General features: G+C 51.4%; 7 protein-coding genes across 7 annotated transcripts; 4 read left to right on the top strand and 3 right to left on the bottom strand.

Annotated features, from left to right (window-relative positions):
* Positions 1-752: 752 nt before the first annotated feature.
* On the top strand, positions 753-2,159 carry utr2 (putative cell wall glucanase (Utr2); the record flags this gene model as incomplete). The annotated part of the gene is made up of 3 exons (XM_040850123.1): positions 753-879; positions 930-1,367; positions 1,423-2,159. 3 exons carry the CDS (start codon positions 753-755, stop codon positions 2,157-2,159), a joined length of 1,302 nt encoding a protein of 433 aa, XP_040697076.1.
* Positions 2,160-3,413: 1,254 nt separating this feature from the next.
* On the bottom strand, positions 3,414-6,342 carry ASPSYDRAFT_62423 (uncharacterized protein; the record flags this gene model as incomplete). Its single annotated transcript, XM_040850124.1, has 4 exons — positions 3,414-3,730; positions 3,799-5,292; positions 5,553-5,717; positions 5,817-6,342. The coding sequence occupies 4 exons, from the start codon at positions 6,340-6,342 to the stop codon at positions 3,414-3,416; spliced, it is 2,502 nt and encodes an 833-aa protein (XP_040697077.1).
* A 692-nt stretch (positions 6,343-7,034) lies between these two features.
* On the bottom strand, positions 7,035-9,968 carry hmt1 (putative vacuolar ABC heavy metal transporter (Hmt1); the record flags this gene model as incomplete). The annotated part of the gene is made up of 3 exons (XM_040843144.1): positions 7,035-8,325; positions 8,382-9,529; positions 9,612-9,968. 3 exons carry the CDS (start codon positions 9,966-9,968, stop codon positions 7,035-7,037), a joined length of 2,796 nt encoding a protein of 931 aa, XP_040697078.1.
* A 2,634-nt stretch (positions 9,969-12,602) lies between these two features.
* On the top strand, positions 12,603-16,857 carry ASPSYDRAFT_163245 (WD repeat protein; the record flags this gene model as incomplete). Its single annotated transcript, XM_040843146.1, has 4 exons — positions 12,603-12,829; positions 13,014-14,253; positions 14,337-14,402; positions 14,515-16,857. 4 exons carry the CDS (start codon positions 12,603-12,605, stop codon positions 16,855-16,857), a joined length of 3,876 nt encoding a protein of 1,291 aa, XP_040697079.1.
* Position 16,858: 1 nt separating this feature from the next.
* On the bottom strand, positions 16,859-19,528 carry ASPSYDRAFT_559432 (uncharacterized protein). The gene is made up of 3 exons (XM_040849117.1): positions 19,397-19,528; positions 18,331-19,283; positions 16,859-18,269 (listed from the first exon to the last, which is right to left on the bottom strand). The coding sequence occupies exons 2-3, from the start codon at positions 19,249-19,251 to the stop codon at positions 17,253-17,255; spliced, it is 1,938 nt and encodes a 645-aa protein (XP_040697080.1). The 5' UTR covers positions 19,252-19,283; positions 19,397-19,528; the 3' UTR covers positions 16,859-17,252.
* On the top strand, positions 19,496-21,377 carry ASPSYDRAFT_95092 (splicing factor cactin; the record flags this gene model as incomplete). Its single annotated transcript, XM_040853076.1, has 5 exons — positions 19,496-20,008; positions 20,066-20,539; positions 20,597-21,223; positions 21,274-21,306; positions 21,360-21,377. 5 exons carry the CDS (start codon positions 19,496-19,498, stop codon positions 21,375-21,377), a joined length of 1,665 nt encoding a protein of 554 aa, XP_040697081.1.
* A 1,116-nt stretch (positions 21,378-22,493) lies between these two features.
* Positions 22,494-24,083, top strand: ASPSYDRAFT_51415 (uncharacterized protein). The gene has a single exon (XM_040848286.1). The coding sequence runs from the start codon at positions 22,967-22,969 to the stop codon at positions 23,930-23,932; it is 966 nt and encodes a 321-aa protein (XP_040697082.1). The 5' UTR covers positions 22,494-22,966; the 3' UTR covers positions 23,933-24,083.
* Positions 24,084-24,300: the final 217 nt, after the last annotated feature.

Consider the following 24,300-nt stretch of genomic DNA (forward strand, 5'->3'; position numbering starts at 1 on the left):
GGCTGCCTGCTCGCCTGCTAGTCCGCGACGACTATGCCAGCCAGTGGTTAGTACCCTCAACGGTCAATACTGGACATCAACTGTGTCGATCAGGAAAGTCTCTGACGGACCCCTATGTACGGTACGGTAATTACATAGTTCCCGGAAACGTCCTTGATCAACCCCGACTTTGGCAATCTCCAAGCGTCGGGGATTTAATAGTCGCGAGTCTCCCTTTCTCTCCAAGTCCCTTTTTCCTCAATCCGGTCGTCGTGTTTTCCTTTTGTTTTCAACCATCTGCGCTGCTTTATTGCCGCTCTTCCCCCCAGGCCCTCTCTCAGCGGTGATTTAGGTCTCCTATTTCCCGCAGTCCCTCGTTGATTGGTGCGCTCTCTACCTCTTGCAACTATACTCGCGATTGCCTTGTATACTCCCAATCTGAAACGCAATCTCCGCCTGCTCTTCGGTAAGCCATCATTGCTACTTTTGCTTCCCTCGAATCATCTGTCATACGGCCTGGGACCTTGCATATTGTCATTATTGCTCTCGGACCGTGGGTGTCGTCCACTTCGGGCTTTTCCTGGTTCCAGTTCCAAGTTCCCCTGAGTGGATCGCGGACAAAGACTTTGATCAAGGCCCACCGTCATTATATTATTGCCTGCTATTCCCCCGTCCCCATTTGAAACGAATCTGATCCTTTTCCGATCTTCTCCAGACCCCCTTCTCTCTGTACATGATTCTTGGTCGCTGTTGATAATATATACGCCGCCGCCATGTTGCGTTTGACCTCTGTTCTGTTCCTTGCCTCCTTGGCAGCCAGAGTCGCTGCCGCCGACGACTTCACGCCGCCGAGTTGCTCTGCTGATAAGCAGTGTCCTGAGAAATACCCCTGCTGCTCCGGTATGTTCTTTCAAAACCATTAACCGGTTCAATGGCTGATGTTATATCAGTATACGGACAATGCGGCACCGGCGCTTACTGCCTCGGCGGGTGCGATCCCCTGATGTCGTACTCTCTTGACTCTTGCGCCCCAATGCCGGTCTGCCAGAGCAAAACCTATAAGTGGGAGAACCTGGACAATGCCGCTACGAACAGCAAATATCTAGGAAATGCCTCAGCTGCCGACTGGGTGTACAGCGGTGAACCCAAGTTAGACGACGGAAACCTTGTTCTCACCATGCCCAAGGAGAGCGTTGGCTCACTCTTCGCCAACAACCACTATGTCTGGTATGGCAAGATCGGCGCCAACATTAAGAGCAGCCGTGGTCAAGGTGTGGTTACTGCCTTCATTCTTCTTTCGGACACCAAGGATGAGATCGACTATGAATGGGTTGGCTCCGAGTTGTCTGAGGTTCAAACCAACTGGTACTTCCAAGGCATTCTGAACTGTAAGTCACACATTCTTCCATCCCTTGCTGACTCTCAAGGACTCACTTTTGGTAGACACCAACGGCGACTCGTCCAAGGTTGATGGCGGCAACACTTATGAGGACTTCCATTACTACGAAATCGACTGGTCTCCTGAGAAGCTTGAGTGGTTAATCGATGGCGAGGTCGTTCGTACCCTTACCAAGGAATCAACCTTCAACGAAACCTCCAACCGCTACGAATACCCTCAGACTCCTGCCAGAATGCAAATGTCGCTTTGGCCCGCTGGCCAGGCCAGCAACGCCCAGGGCACTATCGAATGGGCTGGAGGTGAAATCGACTGGGACTCCGAGGATATCAAGAACCAGGGCTACTACTCTGCCTCCTTCGGCGAGGTGAAGGTGGAATGCTACGACCCTCCGAAGGGCACTAAGAAAGATGGCGACGTATCCTACCTCTTCAAGGACGACAAGGGTGAGGAAAGTTCCGTCGAGATCACCGACAAGAAGACCGTCCTTGCTTCCCTTGGTGCCACTGGCCTTGACATGGACCTCGGTGGCGACAACGACAGCAATGGCAACTCCACTGGCACCCTCTCCAACTCTACAATCCCCCAGAACCACGGAGGCACTGGCAATGAACCCGGTTCTCAAACAGGTGGTGATTCATCCAGCACTAACGCCCCGGGCACCTTCAACCAAGGAAACAGCAGTGGTGATGACGAGAACGCAGCGCTTTCCCAGAACGAGCGTGTCCTGAAGGGCTCATTCTTTGCCGCTCTGGTTGCAGTCGTTGCCTCGATCGCCATGTGAAAACTTTCGACTTCCTTCCCTTCCTCCCTTCATCTCTTCATCTCTTCATCTCTTCATCTCTTCATCTCTTCATGGACCATATTTATTTATTTTTCTATACCTTCACCATCTCGGCCTCTGGACAAACAGCATAGCGCATGGCTGGTTTTTCTAAATATACGACTTCACCGTATAATCTTTGTTATGTTACCTTATGTTCTATACCTTGGCACACCCGCCTCTCCCACCCTGCTATCATCTTGATACCAGGACTTATCCATCTTTTCCATCAAATTTCATGTTTATTGATTGGGCTTGACTCGGATGTCTTGATGTTCTCTCATGAATGCGCACCGCAATGTGTGCGCAGATCGTACCGCCTTTAGTGAGGGCCATTTGGGTCCTCTTCGTCTATAATATACCCTCCTTCTTGCTCTTGTTATTGACTCTAGTCGTGTTTGTCTCGGACAAGAATGTATAGGCTTGATTTCTGTATTGGACGTTTCCGGCATTACTAATATAGTAATCCTGGATCTTAGACACCACAATCCTCCTTAGCCCTAAAGCTAGTATAATTTACTACAGTAAAGTTTTACTACTCAAGTAGTGTAACCATGCATGCTGTGCAAACTCTGGGACAGCCGATAAGGTTAGAACGATTAACCGTTGTCGGGTGCAACCTGGGCTTGTTTGCTTAAGCAGCTTAGGGTTTGACTTTCCGACATGTCTATCATATCTTTACAAACTGTCTCTAGTCCTGGATAATACGTTTAGACGCCCCCTGATTGTTTTTGCTTTTTGTTTTTTGTTTTTTTAATATGGACCGACTTCACTGGGCTAAATGGGCTTAGACGATATGGTATCAGCGACAGACACTTTATTTATGAAAGGTATATAATGTACGGAGTAATGTGCCCCAGCAAGTATCTAATACTCTAACAACGCCCAAACCAACGCCACAAGGTAAATAGCAATGAAACTGTAAGTGCAACTGCGAGTGTGGATGTATTGAACACGATTGAACAGGCCAGCTTGTAAACAGAAGCAGGTTGAACCCAAAAAAAAAAAAAATCCTCATAAGACCATGCATATGCAAGCAACATATATATGTATATGTATAGTTTAACACCGATATAGATAACTCAAACATATCGCACATCGTCACCCTGGAACCAAGACAAGACGAAACAAGAGCAACGCAAACTCAGCGGTTTATGTTATGTTTGTTTATGCATATGTTTATGACAGATGTTGACACAATATTGGGCGTTTAGTTCAGTGAACAACCCCGCAGCCACACTCGTCGGCTCCGAAAGAGCGCTTCCGCTTGTAATCGCCGTGGTACGTATCGAGACTGTCAGTGCGAACGTCATCGCCAAGCGGGTTACCCATCCAGCTGAAGCTTTCGCTTTCGGCTCCCTCGGTAGAGGCAGAGGCGGACCAGAACTCGGATTCCTGGAGACGCTTGGTGATTGCGTCGACGTCGAGGCCGAGATAGTCGGCGAGGAAGCTGCCGACTTCGGTGTTTTCGTGGTTGCCTTGGAGGGGCCAGGCGTCTTGAGAGGAGGATGCGTAGATGTTTACGTCGACGCCTAGAGAATAAAGCATTAGCATGGGTGATTTGTAAAGTTGGAGTTGAGGTTGGGAGAAGCTTAGGTACCGGAATGGCCGTGCGTTGACCAGCCGACTTGGGCTCTGCGACTGATCATATCGGCGAAGACGTAGGATGGTGGGCTTTCATTGTCCGGGTCCAGGAGAGCATCTATCTCTCCCTGGGAGGGGTCATCGACACCCAAGGCCTTCTTGAGAAGTTCCCGGGTGTAGGTTTCTTGAGCGGATTTTCCATTACCTTCCTTGAGGTAGTCTTTCAGTTCCTTTTCGGCGAATTCGGCAGAGTGGCTTGCATTGGCGAGAACGCCAGGGAGCCAGAGGTATTCTGGGTAGGTTGCATGCAGCTGGCGGGCTACAGCAAGGCCGCCGGTTTCGTGATCAGATGTGCCGACTAGAACACCTGGTGTTGAGTCCCGTTCGAGGAAGTCAACGACCGTAGCAAAGGCCTTGTCGTAGGCGAGGACTTCGTTGACTTGGGCGGCCGGATCATTGCCATGCCCTGCGTGATCGATGCGGGAGCCCTCAATCATGAGGAAGAATCCTTGCTCGCTGTCCTTCGTAGCCTCACTGAGGATTTGCAGCGCGGAACGGGCCATTTCGTCCAAGGAAGGATACACGTCATTCTGAGTGCGACGGTCAATTTCGAAAGGAATATCTTTCTCCGCGAATAGCCCTAGGAGAGGCAGCTTTGCTTGTGTCCCGCCATTGAGAGAATCGAAACCCTTCCGGTCGTCGAGGTAGCTAAACCCCTTATCCTTGGCGATCGCCACCAGATCCCGGTCGTCAGCCCGACAACTACCCTCCGTTGAATTAGGTAGGAAATGGCACCGTCCGCCACCCATAATAAGATCCACCACTCGGCCCAGTGGATGCTCACCAATTTCTTGCTCCGCAATCTGGTCCTCGTACTGTCGAAGGTTGACGTGGGACGCGAAACAAGCCGGCGTAGCATCGGTGATACGAGTCGTCACCACCAATCCAGTCTTGTATCCCGCTAACGATGCTGCCTCGAGCACTGTGCCACAGGGGGAGTGGTCAGGGAGCACAGAGATAGCGCCGTTGTAACTCTTCGCTCCGCACGAGAAGGCTGTCGCGCCGGCAGCCGAGTCGGTGACCAAGCTCGAGCTGGACCTCGTCCGCGATGTACCCAAGAGATGTTTGTCCAACACGAGGACGTCATCAGCTGGGAGTCCCTGTGTAAGCTGCTTGAAGCTCCGAGTCATGGTAAGGCTGGTTGGGCCCATTCCGTCAGACACCATGAAGACAAGGTTGCGTTTGCCGGTCGGTTTTCCACCAGGGCCCCAGGGTTCCTTTTCATGACTTCGTGTGCGGCTTGACTCATGTTGGTAGACGACTGCGATGACGATGACAGCGACGGTTGCTATCAGGGCCCAGGCGAAGAGGCCGACTTCTCTCCAGAATCCCCACCCGCGACGTTGATCGCGGCGGCTGGTGCGTTCGCCGGTGAGCAGCGCATCTTCCTCCTCTGCATTCCGGATGGAGGATTGCTCCGACGCTGGCCGTGGAGCTAAAAGAGGCTCGTCTCGAGCCATGGTGAGGGAGTACAGTGAAACGAAAGAAGGGGGGTTTTGAGAGATGATGCGGAGATCGGAGTTGGAAATGGAGTTGGGACCTGAAGATGACTGGATTGCTTGGCACCCGACCATTTGCGTCAGATCCACTTGACATCAGCCCTGCGTTACCGTGTTGGATCAGGAGAGTAGAATGTAGATTGCTATACAAGTACATGTCGGTATAATACATTAACAGAGAGCATCGCCGCCCGAGTAGTTTATTACCAACCCTTCCACCCGATCGGAATCATTGCCGCCGCAATCTCAGAGACGCCCCGCTCAGTCGCAAGCAGATTAAACTGCGCAGCAGCGTTCCTTGTATCCACAACCTCAACCCGGATCCCCAGTGAGTTAATATGCTTCCTCGTCTCCGGCGAGAGAGGCAGAATAGATCCTCCCATCCCAAGAATTAGTAGATCTACCAACGCCCCATATAATCAGTACGCCAGCGCCAGGCAGAAAAGCAGCCGAGTTAAGAGTCAGAGAAACATACCAGGACGAGGCCACACCAGGTCCAAAAGACCCCAAGCTTGCTCATCAACCTCAAACTGGCCTTTCGCATTAACCATGTCACTCTTTTGCCCATTCTTCTTTCCCAGCCAAGGTCTCCACGTAAATGCCTCGCCAGCAACCAACAACACCCCGTCGCCGCCTGTAATCTTCACCCCATTGTCCAGATGGAACCCGGTATCCAGACAGGCATCGACCGCGGTGGTTGGGCTAGGGATATTCCCTAATACATTCAGTGCGGCGAAATCGGTTTGTGTATCCTCTTGCGACTCCGGGCCACGGTCGTGGCTGCGTGGTTTCGATGGGTGGGAGCGCGAAACCATGCGGGTTGGGCGGATGTGCGAAGAGCCATTGGAGTTGCTATAGTTCCGACTAGCAGGTGCAAATGACGAGGTGATGTGAGGTTGAACTCGAGCCAGGTATGCGCAAAGAGGAATTGTAGCTTTGGGGGTGTTGGCGGAGATGGATGTTCGAAGAGCTCGAAGGAGCTGAAGGGATGGTGGTTGCATCTTTTTCAAAACACTACTTGCTGATTGATTCAAGGTGTAAGCGATTACCCGAGTGATAATTAAGAATACAGAATGTAGGGAAAAAGCGCGTGGATGCCCGAGTGATTCTCGACGGAATGTTGCGATGACAGGCAGCGGAAATTAATGATGAAAGACCCCGGCTATGTTGTGTCCTTATAAATAAGGCAGAAACCGGGCATGACCAATGAGACGTTGCATATTTGCGAGAGGCCCGTGAACACCTCAGGCAACACCTCAGGCACAACATCTACGTATATTTGATTCGGTTCGTTCAAAAGTATAACAAGCGTAGCATGAATGACCTTTTATTTGTTATAGATGCTATGCTAACAATAAGTGATTCATTACCGTACTATTTCCAAGTGTAACTACCTAGGCGATCCCCTGCTGCCTCCTCTTGCAGAGGACGGAATCCTGACCAATTAAAAAAAAAGTCATACAACGTCGTAAATCAACCCAAACGCCTTTTAACCCGGCAAAAGAAAAGAACATGTGAAACAGTTAAAACATCAATAAAAAGATCAATCCCCGCTCGAATCTACGAGAGCAGTGAGCAGTATTCCGCCCACCTTTCTAACTTGAGTCTTGCATCGTAACAGGGAAATGCATAGGCATAATGTATATGTAAAATATTGTCTGAATCGGGCGCGTGACCATCATGGGCAAGCACATTAAGGGTGATGGGATGGTGCTTGCTGGTTCACATGTGCGCCACGGTTACTATTGCGCTCCTCATCGGACTGGCTAGAGCTGTCCTCGGCGGCGGCCGAAGTGGACGCACTGCGCAATCGTTGGGCTCGGTTTTGTAGCACCTGAGCCTCTGCCGCCGCTCGTTGAGCGCGTATTTGCTTGCGCCACATGCTTGCATATCGGCCCTTCATTGCAAGCAGTTGGTCATGTGTTCCGCTCTCTGCGACCTTTCCTTCGCTAAGGACCAGAATACGGTCCGCCGTGGTGATGGTGCTCAGTCTATGTGCAATGACGAGCATTGTACGGCCGCGAGACAGAGTGGACAGTGCACTCTGAATGTGTTCTTCTGTCTCGGTGTCGAGCGCAGCAGTGGCCTCATCTAAGAGAATGATCCGTGGGTTCTTGAGAATGGTCCGAGCAATTGCTACTCGCTGTTTTTCTCCGCCACTGAGCCGTAATCCACGCTCACCAACTTTGGTGTTGTAACCATCCGGGAATGAGATGATCTTATCGTGGATACTAGCAGCCCGACAAGCCTCGTAGACATCCTCATCTGAGACATTTGGGTTGGCGTATTTCAAGTTATACATCAAAGTCTCGTTGAAGAGAACAGTGTCCTGAGGCACAACTCCGATGTGCTTTCGGAGGGAGTCAATGGTGATACCCTCCACATCGTGTCCATCAACTAGGAGGCGGCCTCTTTCGGAATTGTAAAATCGGAAAAGCAGGCGGAAGACAGTCGACTTCCCTCCACCAGACTCACCGACCAGTGCAGTTGTGGTACCAGGCTCACAGTGGAATGTAAGACCGTTCAACGCCGGCTTACGCGCGTCGTAGGAGAATTCGACGTTGTCAAATTTGATGTCTCCCTTGCAAACCGGCAATGGCCGAGCATTGGGCCTGTCCACAACCGTAGGCTGTTCCCTAAACAACTCTAGCAATCGCTCCGAGTTGATCAAAGCTGACTGGATCGAACGATAGAAAGTTCCAAAGAAATTAAGTGGACCCTGCAGTTGTGCCATATATGTGAGAAGCGAAACAAACTGACCTACATCTCGTTGGCCTAGGGATACTTGATACGCGGCGATAAAGCAAGCGATCAACAGCCCAAGCATAAAAATGGTGTTTTGCGTAGTGTTCATAAGGTTGAGCGAGAACAGGACGTGGTATTCGGCCGTCTGGAAGTCAGTTACTGCTCCCCGATACCTTCCAAATTCATAATCTTCTGCGTTAAAGTATTTCACCGTTTCGTACGACACCATTGAATCGTTCCTGGGCGCATCATATGAGTAAATCAAAGTATGGGGTTGGTAGGCTGAATGACTTACTTTACGGCATCTTCTTGCCGAGATGAATTAACCATCTGTCTTCGAATCTCCGCTCTCCACTGAGCCATACGAATAGTCACGTAAAGATAGCAGAAAGTCACAATCGTGACCACGAGAGCATAATATGCGTCTAGCGCAACAAGGAAGTAAACAATCGCAACGCATAGATCGACCAACATCGGAACCACTTGGAAAGTAACTTGCTCTAGGAAGGTGTTGATCGAACTACCTTTACTAAGAGCCGAAAGAACCTCGCCAGTCTTCTTCCCGAGGTGGAAGTCCAAGCTCAGGCTATGAACGTGTTCGAAAGCAGCGGTCGAAAGTTCCATATAAGAATACTGACTCACAGGAATCCATAAACTGGAACGTAGGGATCCGATGAGACCCTGGTTACCTTGAAGCCACCTGAACAAGATATACAGACAGATATCGAACCATGGTACACTAAATGCGTCGCCCTGTTGGGATAACTTTCTGGTTATCACGCCGACTTGATAAGGGACGAGAACATTGACGACACGTTGAAGAACAATAAGGAGGAAGCAAATGAGGACCACAATCTGCAGGCGACGAGACTTGGATGGCCAAAGATATGGAAAGAATAAAGAATATCCGCTGAGGTATTCCCACCAGCTAGTAGACGGCTGTGTCGTCGGCCGCACCCAGGGGTCTGCGGGTTTGGGCTTCTGGTGGTCACCATGAACGCCATTTCCATTTGCTGCTCCATAGGCGTGACCATTCTCGGTACCGGAACTGAGAAGTCCCGTGGTTTCCGTTGCTCCCTCCGCGTTGATCCCGTTGATCCCATTCATACGGGGCGTTTTACGGCCAAAAGATGACAACCTAAGGGAACTGCATGCATAAAGCATGACTAGAATGAGTAAAATCAAGAGACGGATGCTGTTGCAAACAACTCCCGCGGCCTCCCAAGGCGTGACGCCTCTTCGCAACCGGCCGCCAGTCGGATCGCCCACCACAGATTCATGATGGGGGCTAGAATAGATTGAGACCGAAAGTCCAAGTATCGCCAGTTCGATGGGCACGGCTATCAGCCATGGCACAAACTGGGCAAACGTCGGGGACGGTAGGGTATCAAGCAGGGAAACGAGGATGATGGAGTAGTCAAAGAAGGATCCGACGACGTAGATCTATCAATTGTTAGCTCGACCATTGGTTTTCAAGACGGGCATCCTCCCATGCCATGCGGCGAGGAGCGCCAGGGGACCGTACCACTACGGCTTGGCCACACCACCATTGCTGCGATCTGGCAAGCATCACATGAGCTACGTTCACGGCAGCCTCCGCCACCAGCGTAACGAGAATAGCAAAAGAGAGCAACTTGAAGCATAGTTTCGCATTTCGGGAAAACTTTTGCGGCGCTTTTACCACAGCCACTGTGCTTCTCGACCGCTTGGGGAGCGGACGGCCTCCGGGGCCCGTCTGTGGAGCACAAATATTCTGATTTGCCGTTCTGGCTGTTATGATCGAGCTGGCCACGAAGGCCGACGCGAACACAACAAGAAGGAGGATCGGATAACCAATTCGAAGGGAATCCAAAGCCCCCCGCATGACGGTATGGTTACCCATGATGGGCGGTGTCCTCGTCAGGTCCTATGGCACTATATCCAAGACCGTCAATCAAAGCCTTTCCATGGCACGGCGACCGCGGCGTCCCTCCTGGAGTGAGTATAACTGGAAAACCGACACGGACTAAGGCAAGGCCGGATCGGGAACGACTGATGTACTACCGGGGGAACAGGTGATCCAAGGGTAGTTGGTTGGTCTCGGCGGGATTCGTGATGGTCGAAAGGATCGACAGAGAAGAGCACGTCTCCGCACCCAGTTCTTGACTTCTAAATTAGGATTTTTCCTCTTGAATTTGCCTCGAGGATATCGGCATATGGTGGCCCAAAAGGAAGGGAAGAATAAAAGAAGATAATTAAAAGGTGGCGAGAGCAATTGGAAGAATGCAAGAATACAGAAACAAGGCACGCGAGGCGAAGACCAGGGTTATGGCTATAGTGATGGCGGGGAGAAGAAGAGCGGGCAGACAGGACAGGCTACCCGAGAGGGGAGAATGCAATGGACATGAGAAGCAGTCCAAGGCGGAGGGAGAACTGAGAAGAGAAGAGAGAGGTGGAGGAGAGGAGGGAGGAAGAAGAGAGAGGAAAGGATCGGATGGCAAGAATACAAATCGAGGAACGTCGAAGCCGGGATGGAGAATGGAGAAAGAAATGACGGTGTGGTGCATGTGCAGCAGCGCGTTTGGTGGCCAGAAGCCCAGAACCGTTCCGGACTCGACTAGTGCGCAGTAGCTGGCCCCAGCTCGGTTCTGCACCAAAGCTCCCTTCAAAGGAACTTTTGTGCTCTGGCGGCGCAATTTTCAGGTGCCAATCCTCGAGGAATCTCTCCGGCCTGTCCCCACGACGGTGAGAATTTCCCGGGTCGATTGCGATGGACCAGCATGTGGTTTCAAGGGCTCTCTTCCTGGGAGGTGCGTGGTCTGCGACACTCGGCTGGGTTCGCCTCCCGTATCTCTCCCGAGGACGGCTATAGACCGGACTCGAACAAGTCGAGTGGGAACGACGGTATTCGATATTATTAATATTTAGAATATAACTTATTTATATCTATATTAAATAATAAGAATACAAATCTTAATAGGTAAATATAAATACACAATTATGATGACAATATTTGTGATGCACTCTTTTGTGCGCTTGGCCGTCTTCGAGGATCTTGTTGAAGATCATCAATGGCCAACACTCCTCGGAGCCGAGTGGGCTGGGGAGGAATTAGTGCCCAATGGGATCGTGAATGCAGGGAAGACGCTCTGAGCAAGATGAGATGGCGGTAAACGCCCTGGTTCTGGTGAGGCTGCCAGATCGCACTCTCCAGCAGCAGAAGTGCAGAAGTACAGAAGTACGCCAGCATGCAGCAGTGCTCACTTGCTAAGCTCCTGTGAGGATGAAGCTGCCGGTGCGACAATTGGCATGGCAGAGCAGAGCACGGACCGAAAATCCGGGATAGTCCAAAAGGCAAAAAATCATGTTTTGAATCAAACCGAGTCTGGAAGATTGTGGCATCGCCGATCTGATACCTGAAGTTTGTTTGCTTGCCAGAGACAGATCATCACGGCGCCCCGGATATCAAACCTCGCCGTGGCTGTCCTGCCCTCTCCTCCTCTCTCGGCGGACCAAATATCCAGCCCAGTCCCACCCTCCAGTCCCGAAGCTGCGGATGATCAACGGGCGGCGTTTCGCGCAACCTGATCGAGAATCGAGACCCTCTATACATAGTACAGAGATAGAATCGCATGATCGTGGTCGAAGCTCGAGGGCCATCCAATTCGTTCCCAGACCATCTGCTCGTTCCTTTCCACGTCAGATGGACAAACCACGGCAAAGTTCGAGGCCACCTCGTCACGACCACACCGCTCCTAGCAGTTTGAGAGCTCAAGCCTGCCAGTTAACCCCTCCCTTTGCGCCGTTTGTCCCAATCCAACCTGCATTCATCCAGCCCTGCCGGCTTTAAGCCAACCGGAACTGGGCCCTCCATTCCTGAGCATACGTAACCTGGGAAACATACAGGAAGCCGGCTTGCTCGGGCTGCCTCGAGAGAGTTCTTGCCTGCTGAGCAGAGCAGTTGCACTCCGTAGTGATATATCAGCTGGACAGGTCAATCGGCGGCAAAAAAAGCAAAAATAGATCTGTATCTGAAACATTGCTGGCCTGTAATTTACCCTCCCCCACACTCAGTATGCCTGTATCGTATGAAAAGTGACGCTAAGCCCGATTGGAACCCGACATCACGCGTGCGGTTCTCGATCGATTGCTTCGCCGCAACCAACCAACCAACAAACTAGCCAACTTAGGGTCGTTCCCTTGAAGGTCCGTTTGTGCCCTTTGTGCTGGAGCGTCTCGGCTTGACTGGCATTAGTTAGCCTCGTCTCTTACTCGTTAGCTTCGGATTTTTGGCTGTGTTGTCAAGCTGCACGGCGCAGACTGACTAATCGCTGGCCCTCCTCCCCGACTGGCTGCTTTCACTCCGCAGCAAACCATCACAAGTCATCCAAGGAGTGCTTCTGAACCTTCCCCACGAAGGCGCATCTGACACTTTGCGTGCAAACTCACTCACCGTTGTCGCCGACGACCATGGAGCCTCGCTCTGTTTCGGGTTAGGTCTTGATCGACTGCCCTGTTGAGGCCGCGAGACTGAAGCATGTCCGACCTCCCCCGATTGCCCACTCGCGGCAGCACATCCCCAGCTCCGCCTCCCCCTCCTCCGCCTGCTCCCGTGCAACAGAGCCAGAACAAGTACTCGCACCGCGCCGCAAGTGCCCTTGCAAGATTCGCCCAGCCTTTTTTCTCAGGGTCTCGGCCTCCTAGCCCGCACGGCCCCGGGGTTCGTACAGACTCGCCTGCTGCTGCTGCCGCCCGTTTTACCAGGTCCAGCTCTTTGTATGACCTCCCAGTCCCCCTTACCTGCCCATTATTCTGTTTGTCCGGGAAAGCATCTTCTATGCCGTCGTATGAGGGCTGCTGCTTCAGATACCCCCGAACCGATTGGATCTTCTCATTGACAGAAAAACAAAGCTTTGACGCACCCATACTAATACTAGCTATTCGACAGACCCGGAGCTTCGCAAACAGTTACCCACAAGACAGGCATTTCGATTGCTGCATTGGATATCTCTCCGCAACGGACACATGCAGTAATTGGAGGAAAAGAGATTTTGAAAACGATCCGCGTTCTACCTGATCATTCGTCGGAAGAGTTCAACTTGCGCAATGCTATTATCAGCTATTCCTCAACCCACCATGCTGCCGGCGGTCTCTCCGCGCGACACAAGGACCAGCTGACGGTGAAGGATGTGAAATGGTCACATGGACTCTACGATCAGATCATCGCCACCGCGGTGGCCAATGGCCGCATCGTCGTTTATGACCTACACCGAACCGGCTTGGAATATTGCAGGTTTCAGGGTCACAGCCGCCAGGTTCATCGATTAGCTTTCAATCCACACCAGCCAGCATGGCTCCTTTCTGGCAGCCAGGATGCCCACGTTCGAATGTGGGATCTGCGTGCTGTAGCAGCAGACCGTGGTGTCTCGGTGTGCGGTAGCAGGGAGAATTTTAACGGTAATAGCGATGCTGTTCGTGATATAAGGTGGTCTCCCATCGACGGGGTCATGTTTGCTGCGGCCACTGATAGCGGTGCAATTCAGCTATGGGACATTCGCAAATCGAACAGCCCCGTCATGCGGATTACTGCTCACGATAGGCCATGCTATTCAGTAGATTGGCATCCTGACGGGAAGCATATCGTTAGCGGTGGCACGGATAGGCAAGTTAAGGTCTGGGACTTCTCAACGGGCGCCGAACGCAGACAGAAGCCTACATTCCAATTCCGGACTCCTCAAGCGGTTCTCAATGTCCGCTGGCGCCCGCCTTCATGGTCTGGCGACATAGAGGGCTCTGGCGATTGGCAATCATCACAGGTAGTGACCTCATACGATAAGGAAGACCCGCGGGTTCATCTATGGGATTTTCGTCGGCCTCACATCCCCTTTCGAGAATTTGACCGATATGATTCCACTGCTACTGATTTACTTTGGCATTCCAAGGACCTTCTCTGGACTGCAGGTGACGGTGGTGTATTTACTCAGACCGACATCCGCTATGCGCCCCAAGTGGTCAATCGGCGCCCTACCTGCTCAGTGGCCTGGAGCCCTAGCGGCGAGGTTATTGCTTTCGCCCAGAAGCGTCCCAGGAGGAGTATCCTAGGCCTCAGCACAAATGAGTTTATTGGACAACCTGAAGAGGAGGACTCCGGTGGTGAGACCCTTAGCCAGAGCCCCCCTGAGGAGGCTGTTGTTGATGAGCCCTTGTTCGCTTCTATTCGGCCTCGCCATAGTAAGTCTAGTAGTATTCGTACAACCAAGTCACTTGGAAGTACGCCACCAACAGGCACAGATCTCATCCCGATACTCCCGCTCGAGAGATTGCTCCCAAAGGATACGTCCTCGGCCCTGTGTCAGAGGGGGATGGTGATAAACATTACGGGAGCTACAATGGATCAAGAGACATTTCAGTATCTTGCTCGCCAATATTCCCCTCTACTTCAAAGCAAGCTAAGTGGCATACATACAAACCGTTTGCGGTCATTGTTGGATTCACTCAACCAAAATGCCCAGTGTGCCGAAGAGGTTCTATTGTCTCAATTGGCCCAGACCTGGCGCATAGTGGAATATGCTATCGTGCAGGAGCTTCAAGCACGAGAAATGGAGCAGCGGCAAGCGCCAGAAAAGGGACCTCGCACTGTCAAAAAGAAATCTTCCTTGGACGATCCAGTTGTCGAGAAAGTGCGGACTCTAGACGACACGAGACATGAGAAAATGAAGACTCGCTTCTTCAAGGGGGTGATGGAGAACGAAGCTCCAAAACATACTCTCTCGGATATCGACAGCGCTTCAAACATGACAACGCCGCTTGCTCAACCCTTACCAGATTCCCCACCCGACCCGTATAATAACTCCAGTCCCCAGTTCACATCTTTGAACGAAGCTAGGGACATCCAACCACTGCCGCCGTCGGTTTTAAGCTCAAACCAGGGTACTATGACTTCGAACGACTGGTCTTCCATGTCTGATATTGATTCTCGACCTATTCATCCACTCCAACATCGCGAATCTAATGCCAGTGAATCCAATGCCAGTGAAAACATGCGCATGCCGTCTGATAGTCCGCCAACTGGCCAACGTGACTCTATTCCCACCGAAATCGAGGAGGAACAGAGGTCTGCCCCATTGGCAATTGCCGGTAGAGCAGATTGGCATAATCGCGGTCGGCCTCGGCCCACGAAACAGGTCTCAGATGTGGACGAGTTCGATCAGAAAATGGAGGATAAACGGACTGCCATCCGAGACTACAAGATATTCCCCAAAAAGCCCCTTTCACTTGAATCGAACGCCGGGTCTGCTAAACCCGCTTTCTACCGGCACGAATCCACAGAGAGCTTCCCCATGTTTTCTGCGTCAACCGCGAGTTCACATCCTTCCAAATCACCAGCGACATCATTCACATCTGGCGCTAGATTGTATGATGCACACGAAGGGCTTCCCAGAAATGACACAATGCTAAGGACCCGTAGTGATTCAGTCATTACCTCTAGCTCCATACCAGAAGAGGAGTTTGAGAGCAAAGAATCGTTTGCGGAAAGCCTCAATGGTCATCACCATATCCATCTGGACAGGCCATCTACACCTCCTCCACTTTTAAAGGAATCGACACCTTTGAAGGCCGCGAGTCAAGAAGACGAGGACGTTTCTATTCGGCCAGCAACAAATGGTGATACCTCAACCCCCGCTGACTCTGGAACTCCGAACGGTCTTCCCTGTATCTCCATTCCAGTGCTATCTCATCAAACCGACACCAATCCGTGGAGCGCGGAAATGCTGTTGAGGGAGGCGATACGCCATTATCACAGTAGTACTGATGTTGATATCCAGTCTGCCGCCCATTTACTTCAAAAGCTGCGTGTCCTATTCGAGGACTGCGAGAATGTCCTACCGCGTGAGGAGAGCGAGGCCATATTCAAGATCTACAATGAGAACCTCATCCGTCAGTCCATGTATATCGAAGCAGCCGAGCTTCGGTTGCTCTGCGAGCCTTCCTATCCCTCGGTCTATGAATATGCCCAGGGAGACACCTACATGAATGTGTTCTGCTTCACATGCAAAAGGCCCTATGAAAACCCCAAGACAGACAACACTCGCTGCCACCGCTGCAGTACTCCGCAGGAGCCTTGCACTATTTGCATGAGTCTCAGTCCGCCATCAGAATGGGTCGCGGAGCAAAGTGAATTACCCTTTGACGCACCCTTCGATTTAGATTCCGAACTTTCGCCCAACTTCTTCTCGCCGTCTTATACCTTGCCCAAAACCGAGCCCGTTCCTTCCGAAATGGGGAACCTTGACGGAACACCTCTAGAGACCTATGAACGCGCCCGCCCCAAGGGAACCACCCTCTGGTCTTGGTGCCAGGGTTGCGGTCACGGCGGCCATCTAGCCTGTATAAGCACATGGTTAAAAGACATTGATGTAAGTGAAGGCGGCTGCGCGACCCCCGGTTGTATGCACGACTGCGCCCCGGGACCCCGCCGTGAACAGAACCGCCGAATCTTACTCGAAGAATCAAAGAAACGCGACACAGCTAGCCGAAAGGCCGGCGTTGGTTTCGTCAAACGCGACACCTGGGCCAAGGGCGAGAGCAAAGCCGTCGAAAAAGTCCGCGGCATGTTAAGCGTTGGTGCCTCGGCTGGAAGTGCGTCTACGGCCACCACTACGACAACCAGCGTCGCTCCCAGTGCGACATCTTCGAACCTGATGTCCTCCCCTAAGAAAGTGCGTCTGGTTACGCCTAGTGAGCAGGGAAAGCCGCCTAGAACTAGCTCTACGCGTACTAGTTTCGGTTGAGCTATGTTATGTCAATCATCTGCTAGGTGACTTGAAAGATCGTCTTCGACTTCGTTTTATTGTTTCCAGATACCTTTTCGCTTTCACGTGCAACTGCACTGTGTTTTCCGGCCTTCTCTAGTATATAGAAACTCTTTACAAGCAGGGACAGGCGTATTTGGGCTCTTTACTTGTTTATAGCGTTAACGATAATGACCTGTACCATTAGCATATATTTATACTCGTGATACGTGCAATAAATCTACTAAATCCGAACTACTATCCCTAAAACCTGATATCAATCCGGCTATATCATAACCAAAGAGGGCAGCTATACCCAAACACCCCAAGCACCTAACTAGCACCGAACGCCGTAGCGAGTCAAATCAGGATGAAATCGAAATCGAAACCAACAACTAAAACCTCCGCTTCTTCTTTACGGGAGCTTTACTCTTTGCCTCAAGCTGCCTCTTCAACTCCTCCCGCTTCCTATCAGCTCTTTGCTCCTCCGTCTCCTCACGTTCTGGCTCGGCCGGTGTTTCTTTCATCACCACCTTTTTCTCTTTAGGTGGGGAGCTAGTGCGTGTTTCTTTCTCCAGCTTGATCTTTTCGTCATCCGTGTCTTGCGTTGACTTCGTTTTCGTCGTCTTCGCTGCTGGCGGAAAAGTGTTCTCTGTCCCTGCAGGCCCCGTGCTCTCCGCGCTCTGTTCTTTGGCTTTATCTTTCTTTTGTCCACCGATTACGCCAATTCTGCCTAGAGGCTTCCTTTTCGTTGGTGGTTGTGGTTGTGGCTGTGGTCCTGGTCCTGGTTCCAGGGTCTGAGGTTGTGATTGCGATTCAGCCCGGGTTGGAGGTACTTTGTCGCCGTCTGACTCCAGGTCTGATTCCGATTCAGGCTGAGGTTCGAGTTCTGGTGTTGGCTGTTTCTTCTTTTTGCCTCCGATGAAACCTAATCCCCGGGATGGCTTGGGGACTGGTTTCGTGGTGATATCCTGGGTGTTTGGTTTTTGTTGCAGCCTAGGTTGGGGTTTGGGCGGTTCGTCATCTGTGTCTCCATCTGTTGTTTCATCGTCGTCATTATTTACGGGTAACTGTTGTTTACGGATTGGTGGAGAGGAGGGCCTTTCCGCTGCAGCAGTCTTGCGAGGTGGGGGTGAAGGTGACGGTGTTTGTGTTGGTGATTTCGGTTTCGTCTGCTTCTTGCCCCCAATTGTACCAAGACCTTTTGGTTTCCCTGTTGGGGCGGCTTTGGGGCGCATTGCAGGGGACGGCTGATTTTCCACCCTAGATTTAGTCTCTTCTTCCTTTTTGCGTTTTGGGAAGGTTGCTTCTTCGTCCTCTGATTGTGTCTCTTCATCCTCGCCCTTTCGAGTCGAAGCGGCATTCTGTGGCGCACTCTTTGGGTTCTTGAGACGAGGGGGGGTTTCTTGTCGCTGGAAAGCGTGTAAATTTGGTGTGAAAAGTAATGTGCTTTGGAAATGCGATTGTACGTACCTCAAATTCATCATCCTCCCCGGTCTCGGACCCAGCATCTGTATCTATATCCATGCCATCTGCCAACGGCTTGGTCGTTGGTTCGCGCTTACTATCACCTTCAGGTGTTAAAGCTGTTATTGTGTCATCAGATGTTGTGAAACCTGTCCACCATTCGTCTGGCGGGGGTTTCAATGAATGGAGTTTTCCGGATTCCCGCGAGCCAGCGGACATCTCCGTCACGATGTTGGCAGATAAACCGGCATTTGGAGAAGATTTAGACACTTCCTCGCGCCATGCCTGCTCGCTGAAAGGCGCGAGTCCTCTTATATACCTCGCGGCCTGTGCGAGAGTTGGGCCCTTCCGGCCGGCGCCGCGGAGGCCAGAGGTACCGGGGAAGATGGTGCTTAGGTCAACCCCCATAGCTTCGATTTTATCAAATACTTTTGCAAGTACCCAGTCCTTCTTATTAAGCTCATCAATAAGAGACTGTTGGCAGGCCTCGCGGTCAGCCTCAGCGTTGATGAATGGTAGCAGTAAATGACTCGTCATGGAAGACTGCGGCTCCCTGGACAAACACAGTTTCCATTTCAGCGGCCTGAGTGGAGCAGGTAGTTTGCAAGTCACAGTGAACTCTAAAGAATGAACGCTTCCTTTTGTTTCGGGGTTGAGTGATGTTTTGCTTCCAGGATCATTCTGTAGGCCCTCCCTGATTTTCTGCAAGAGAACTTTAAACTGTTCCAAGTCTTCACTTGGGTCAATTGTGGTGTCATCTTCGTCAGCTCGCTTGAGAACGGTCTTCCTGTCTAAACGCTCAGACCATATATAGTTGAGGTCTGTTATGTAAAGTTCATAGCCGCTGGTTGTCGTTAAATATTTGAACAGCAGAGGGGGTATATTCCCTTCGTTCGAGAGATGTAGTCGCTGCCATTTTTCAGACATATCTGCAACGTCTTCAAATCATGGACAACGCTCTGTGTTTGGAATGGTGAGCGACGATGTTTATAATTATATCAAGTGTAAGGCAGCTGAGTGACGGAGGCAACAGTGCACGGGCCATCGGAGGAAAGTCTGGCGATCGGCTCACCTTCCGCCTTCCGATCAAAGACCTGGACCTTCTCCAGATCTTCTCAAAAGCCTTATCGGTTTTCAACTCCGCAACGAGTTAATAGCACAACATCTCAGAATGTCAGCGCGATTTCCAGACAGGTCGCGGTCGAAGCGATCTCGATCTCGATCACCGCACTCGGACCACACCCAGAAGTACGCCCGACGGTCGGACGAGCGAGACCAACGATATGACAACAGCAGATATCGCGACCGCGATGCGCGACCGGGTCAATCTCAGGCTCGGGGAATGAAGGACCAGATGCGGCTCAATCAGCTACAAGAGGATGAGCGAGTGCGCGAGTGGGTTGCTCAGGAAGATATCTTCGTTTTGAAGCAGGCGAAAAAGAAGGCAGAAATTCGAGTGAAGGAGGGCCGCGCGAAACCAATCGACTGGCTTACGGTCATGCTGCGGGTGATTGATCCAACGAGAAACCCTCTTGACGACGAAATTACGGATTCGGAGCTCGATCTGATAGACCCTGAGGGTGTATTTGAGGGATTGTCGCAGACTCAACTTGGCGACTTGGAGAAGGATATTGACACATTCTTGGGGCTGGAATCGAACTCTCAGAATAGGGATTACTGGAAGGTAGATATTCTTGTATCAACTGTTCGAGCAATAAGCGCTAACCATTTGTTACTATAGACGATGAAAGTTATCTGCAAAGACCGACAAAAGACGATAGCTCCCGAAGGACGTGCGCTCAACTCCGTTGCTGCGGATATCAACAAGCTTCTGAGTCCCAAGTCTTACGAACAGCTCCAGGGACTCGAAGGGCAGGTTAGGAGAAAGTTGGATTCCAATGAACCTATTGACACGGATTACTGGGAGGAACTGTTACGCAGTCTCACTGTTTGGAAGGCTCGCGCGAAGCTGAAGAAGGTATACCAGGCCGTTATAGATGAGCGCGTTAGGGGACTACGTCAACAGCAGCGCGAAGAAGCCGATTCAGTCCGTTCCAAGTTGACACCTCTGGCTCCCTTAGTTCGGGGCGACGGGGCTAAAGATGCGTCGGTCGATGAGGAATTCCGTGATCTTGACCCCGATCCATTACTTCAGATCCGTCCAGAGGACAAGGTATACGAAGTATTAGATGAATCTACTTTCCTAGATCAAGTGGTACGTCACTCGCCCGCTCATTTAATATGGGTGATCCAGTATTAACGAAACACACAGGCCCGCGAACGTCAAAAAATCCTGAAAATGGGATATGTGCCTCTACGGCAACGTCAGACTGAGAAGGCATCCGCTCCTGTTGTGAGCAACGCAGCAAACACCGCTATTGCCAGCAACCCTACTCGCTTCTCCTCGATCCCCAACGAGGATTTCTCTCAGGCAACGAAGGCATTGTACGAAAGAGAACTAGCTAAAGGGGTCAGTGAGAACGAGGAAATCTTCACGGGAGAAGAGTCTGTCAGTACAGGCGCGCAGCCTCAATGGGCTAGTAAATACCGACCTCGCAAACCACGATACTTCAACCGTGTCCAAATGGGCTATGAATGGAATAAGTACAACCAGACACATTACGACCACGACAATCCACCACCAAAGGTTGTCCAAGGATACAAGTTCAACATATTCTATCCCGACCTCATCGATAAGACGAAAGCACCTACATACCGTATAGAGCGGGAGAATGGACGAAAACGAGGTCAATCATTTGCTGCCGCCGGCGAAGAGGATACCTGTCTTATCCGGTTCATGGCGGGGCCGCCGTATGAAGATATTGCCTTTCGCATCGTCGACAAGGAGTGGGATTATAGTGCCAAACGAGAGAGAGGGTTTAAAAGCACATTTGAAAAGGTATTTTTAAACTGCCGCTTCAGTGGCCTCGTCCTCGCTAACGTGCCCAGGGAATTTTACAACTGCATTTCCAGTTTAAACGAGTAAGACAATTATTACCACGTTCATTGCTGTTTCCTCAAGCTAACAATCCTAGATCTATTACCGCAAATGAAAGCCTCGACATGGATATGTGTGTATCATGGGAGAATTTCCTCCCAAAAAAAAAAAAAAAAAATCGCAGAAGCATGCGAGGCTCAAGAATAGCCCTTGCAGCTCCGAGCGTTTGTTGCGGTACTTCGCGCTTCTTCGCGCCTCCCTCACAGCAAAAGGATAATTAGCGCTACCATTGGACCAGAAACATTATCCGTCGACGAGAAGATTGGGTACCAGACTCGCGGAGGAGTATATAACATATGATATCAGATACAGAAGCAGCTCCACGAAACAGACTCACATATCAGGGTTTCCGCGTTCCTGGGGCGAATATAAAATGCTTACTTCCTCCTTATCTTAAAATTCCGCTCCGGTCATTCACCAAATTTTTGGCCCAAGCCATTACACGGGCGTACTTTGTTTCGCCGATATGGGTTACCTACTTGGCGAATCCCACACGCGCCGTATTCCATGTGCAGAACAGGCTTCTCAAGAGCCTTTATTCTATTTTATTTTTCCTTTTCCCTAGGGGTTACTGGAGCCAATCCGTCCCCGTACTACCATGCTATCTGCACGTCTGTTCCGGAGCTCCGGCTGGTCGGGGAAGGCGGGAAAAAGGCGCTGGGTCTGCATGATGCATTGAAAGGGCCGTCTTTTGGGGGACAGACGAGTGGGAACGCATAAGGTCAGTTCCAGAAGCGTTTTGTCTGGCACCCTGGTTGAATCCTGAAGATCTAGCCGGCACCGTGGGATGTCCAACAGAACTTGCTGCAGGCGGCCGGTCCCTGTACTAAGCAGGGGCGCATCCCGGTCTGTCTAGCATTTGTACGTAGGCTCTTGTCAAGTAGACCCGTCGCAAAAGCTGGCAACCCTTCCTGTAGCACAATATCCAGCCTCCGGCGGAAATCGCTGGGGCCATTGGCCACATGTGAGCATGATCGCGTTTCACAAACTGGCGAAAAAGCAGACCCGCAATAACGGAGGCAGAATCAGCGAAGACAACCCCAGAACAACCGCTCCTTTCCCCTTTTAGGCGACTACCACCGGACTTATTTTTAAGAAAAAAGAAATAACAGGTCCTCCCCACCAATCCTCAAGCCTCAAGAACCAGGGCCCTGGGGCAATGCGAGATTGTTTGTTTGGGGGGGAGGAAGGCATCAAAGGACTGCACTCTGCACTCTGCACAATGTAGGCTGTTTGCAGCAGTAGAAGAAGAAGAAGAAGAAGAAGAAGAAAAGAGCAGTTTCCATCTTCTGCTTCTGTCTGAGCTGGCGGTCGGCTTGCGAGTCAACTATGTACAATAATTGTGCGTCCCTCTATTGAATGGTCACACGTAGGGCATTTCCCAGGTACTACGAAGTACCTGCAGTCGTCGCCAGTACTTCTGGGACTATTTGATCTTTCTTTTGCAGTCTTGCAGTCTTGCAGCCTTGTCTTGTTCTCGCCTGATGGACGCCTTGTGATCTTCAGGCATGCCTTTTCTTCCTGCTTCTTTTTGACAGACGTCTTATATGCTCCCCCCGGCAGCCAATTTCTGATACTTCCCCATCTCAACTCCTCAATTGGCCTTTGCAGCCTTGTCTATACTTGTCCTGTGGAACGCCCAAGATGAACCGTTCCATCTCTGCTTGTGGCTCTTTGTTAGACCAGTCCTCCTTCAACCGCGACCTATACCACCACCTCCCGTCCAGCTCCAGCTCCAGGACGCCAGAAACTCCTCCATCCATCTTCGATGGCTGGTCTGACTCCAGCTCAAGCAGCCCAGATGCAAGGCTACCCTACCAACAACCGTCATGGGTTGTTGAACCGGCGATGAACTGCTCTCTGTTTCCGTCCCATCCGCAGTCACCAATCGAGCCTCCATTAGATGGCCTCCCCCGTATAATCCCCAGTACGGGCGGCCACGTCCCAGAGTGGTCCGGGCCACTGATGGCTCCTGGCTATTTTTCATCGAAGCAATTGAGGCCTGAGACGCCGCGCCTACCCGCTGGCAAGCCCATGTCGGATTGGGTACACGCAAAGTCACCAGAGGTTCCTCCCTCATCCTTCTCCATGTACAAGACTGCTTCACACCCTGTTGGAGCTACTCTCACCCCGCACTCGCAATCTCCTGCTCCGCCGGCGAATCCTACGATGACAGCAGGGTTATCGCCCACGTCGACTAGCGCTCCATACCACGCGCTTCCATTAAGCGTGTTGAGCCCACCGCCCGTCAAGCTTGAGGCGGATCGCGCGGTTGCACTGCCAGCGAATCCGGAGGAGACGGAGGAGACCAGTGCAGATCCCCCATACTCGCAACTCATCTTCGATGCGCTCGATGCTGCACCCGGGAAGAAACTGCCCCTTCAGGGTATCTACCAGTGGTTTGAAAAGAACACGGCCAAGGGGAGGGATCCGAGCTCGAAGGGTTGGCAAAACAGCATCCGTCACAACCTGTCGATGAATGCCGTAAGTACAATTATCTCTGATTTCGGCGACTCTGCTGACCACGGAGATACGACAGGGCTTCGAAGCTGTTCGAGAAGATCCCGTCCCAGGGAAGAAGCCCGTCAACTATTGGCGCTTGACGGATGATGCAGCAGAGAACGGCATCCAATCTACAACCCGGTATAGAAAACAGACAAATTACAAGAAGTCTGCGGCGTCGGATCCTCCGGCCCCTCAACGTCAGCGCTCTGGGGCCAAGGGGGGTAAAGCAGCAAAAATCACCGCGAAGTATCGAGGTCTTGCCCACAACATGAACAACATGAGTCTAGAGGAATACCGGCGAGAACGCGCGTACCGCCAACAGCAACACTTTCACCATCTCCGCAGTCTTCACAACTACTCTAACCAGCAACAATTGCAACAGTTGCAACAACAGCGGCGCCTCCCTAAAAACTTACTGCACGCCCAATATATCCACCGAACGTCGCCCACGACAGCGGCAGCAACAACAACAA

Source organism: Aspergillus sydowii, assembly GCF_001890705.1.
Source record: "Aspergillus sydowii CBS 593.65 unplaced genomic scaffold ASPSYscaffold_17, whole genome shotgun sequence".
Taxonomy (NCBI): domain Eukaryota; kingdom Fungi; phylum Ascomycota; class Eurotiomycetes; order Eurotiales; family Aspergillaceae; genus Aspergillus; species Aspergillus sydowii.

What these genes read in the sequence shown, in the direction of transcription:
- ASPSYDRAFT_559432 (XM_040849117.1), bottom strand. Translation starts at nt 19,251, where the DNA reads ATGTCTGAAAAATGGCAGCGACTACATCTCTCGAACGAAGGGAATATA. An exon ending in GGGAGGATGATGAATTTGAG is followed by an intron (nt 18,270 to 18,330) that starts GTACGTACAATC and finishes CACGCTTTCCAG; the next exon opens with CGACAAGAAACCCCCCCTCG.
- ASPSYDRAFT_51415 (XM_040848286.1), top strand. Translation starts at nt 22,967, where the DNA reads ATGAACCGTTCCATCTCTGCTTGTGGCTCTTTGTTAGACCAGTCCTCC.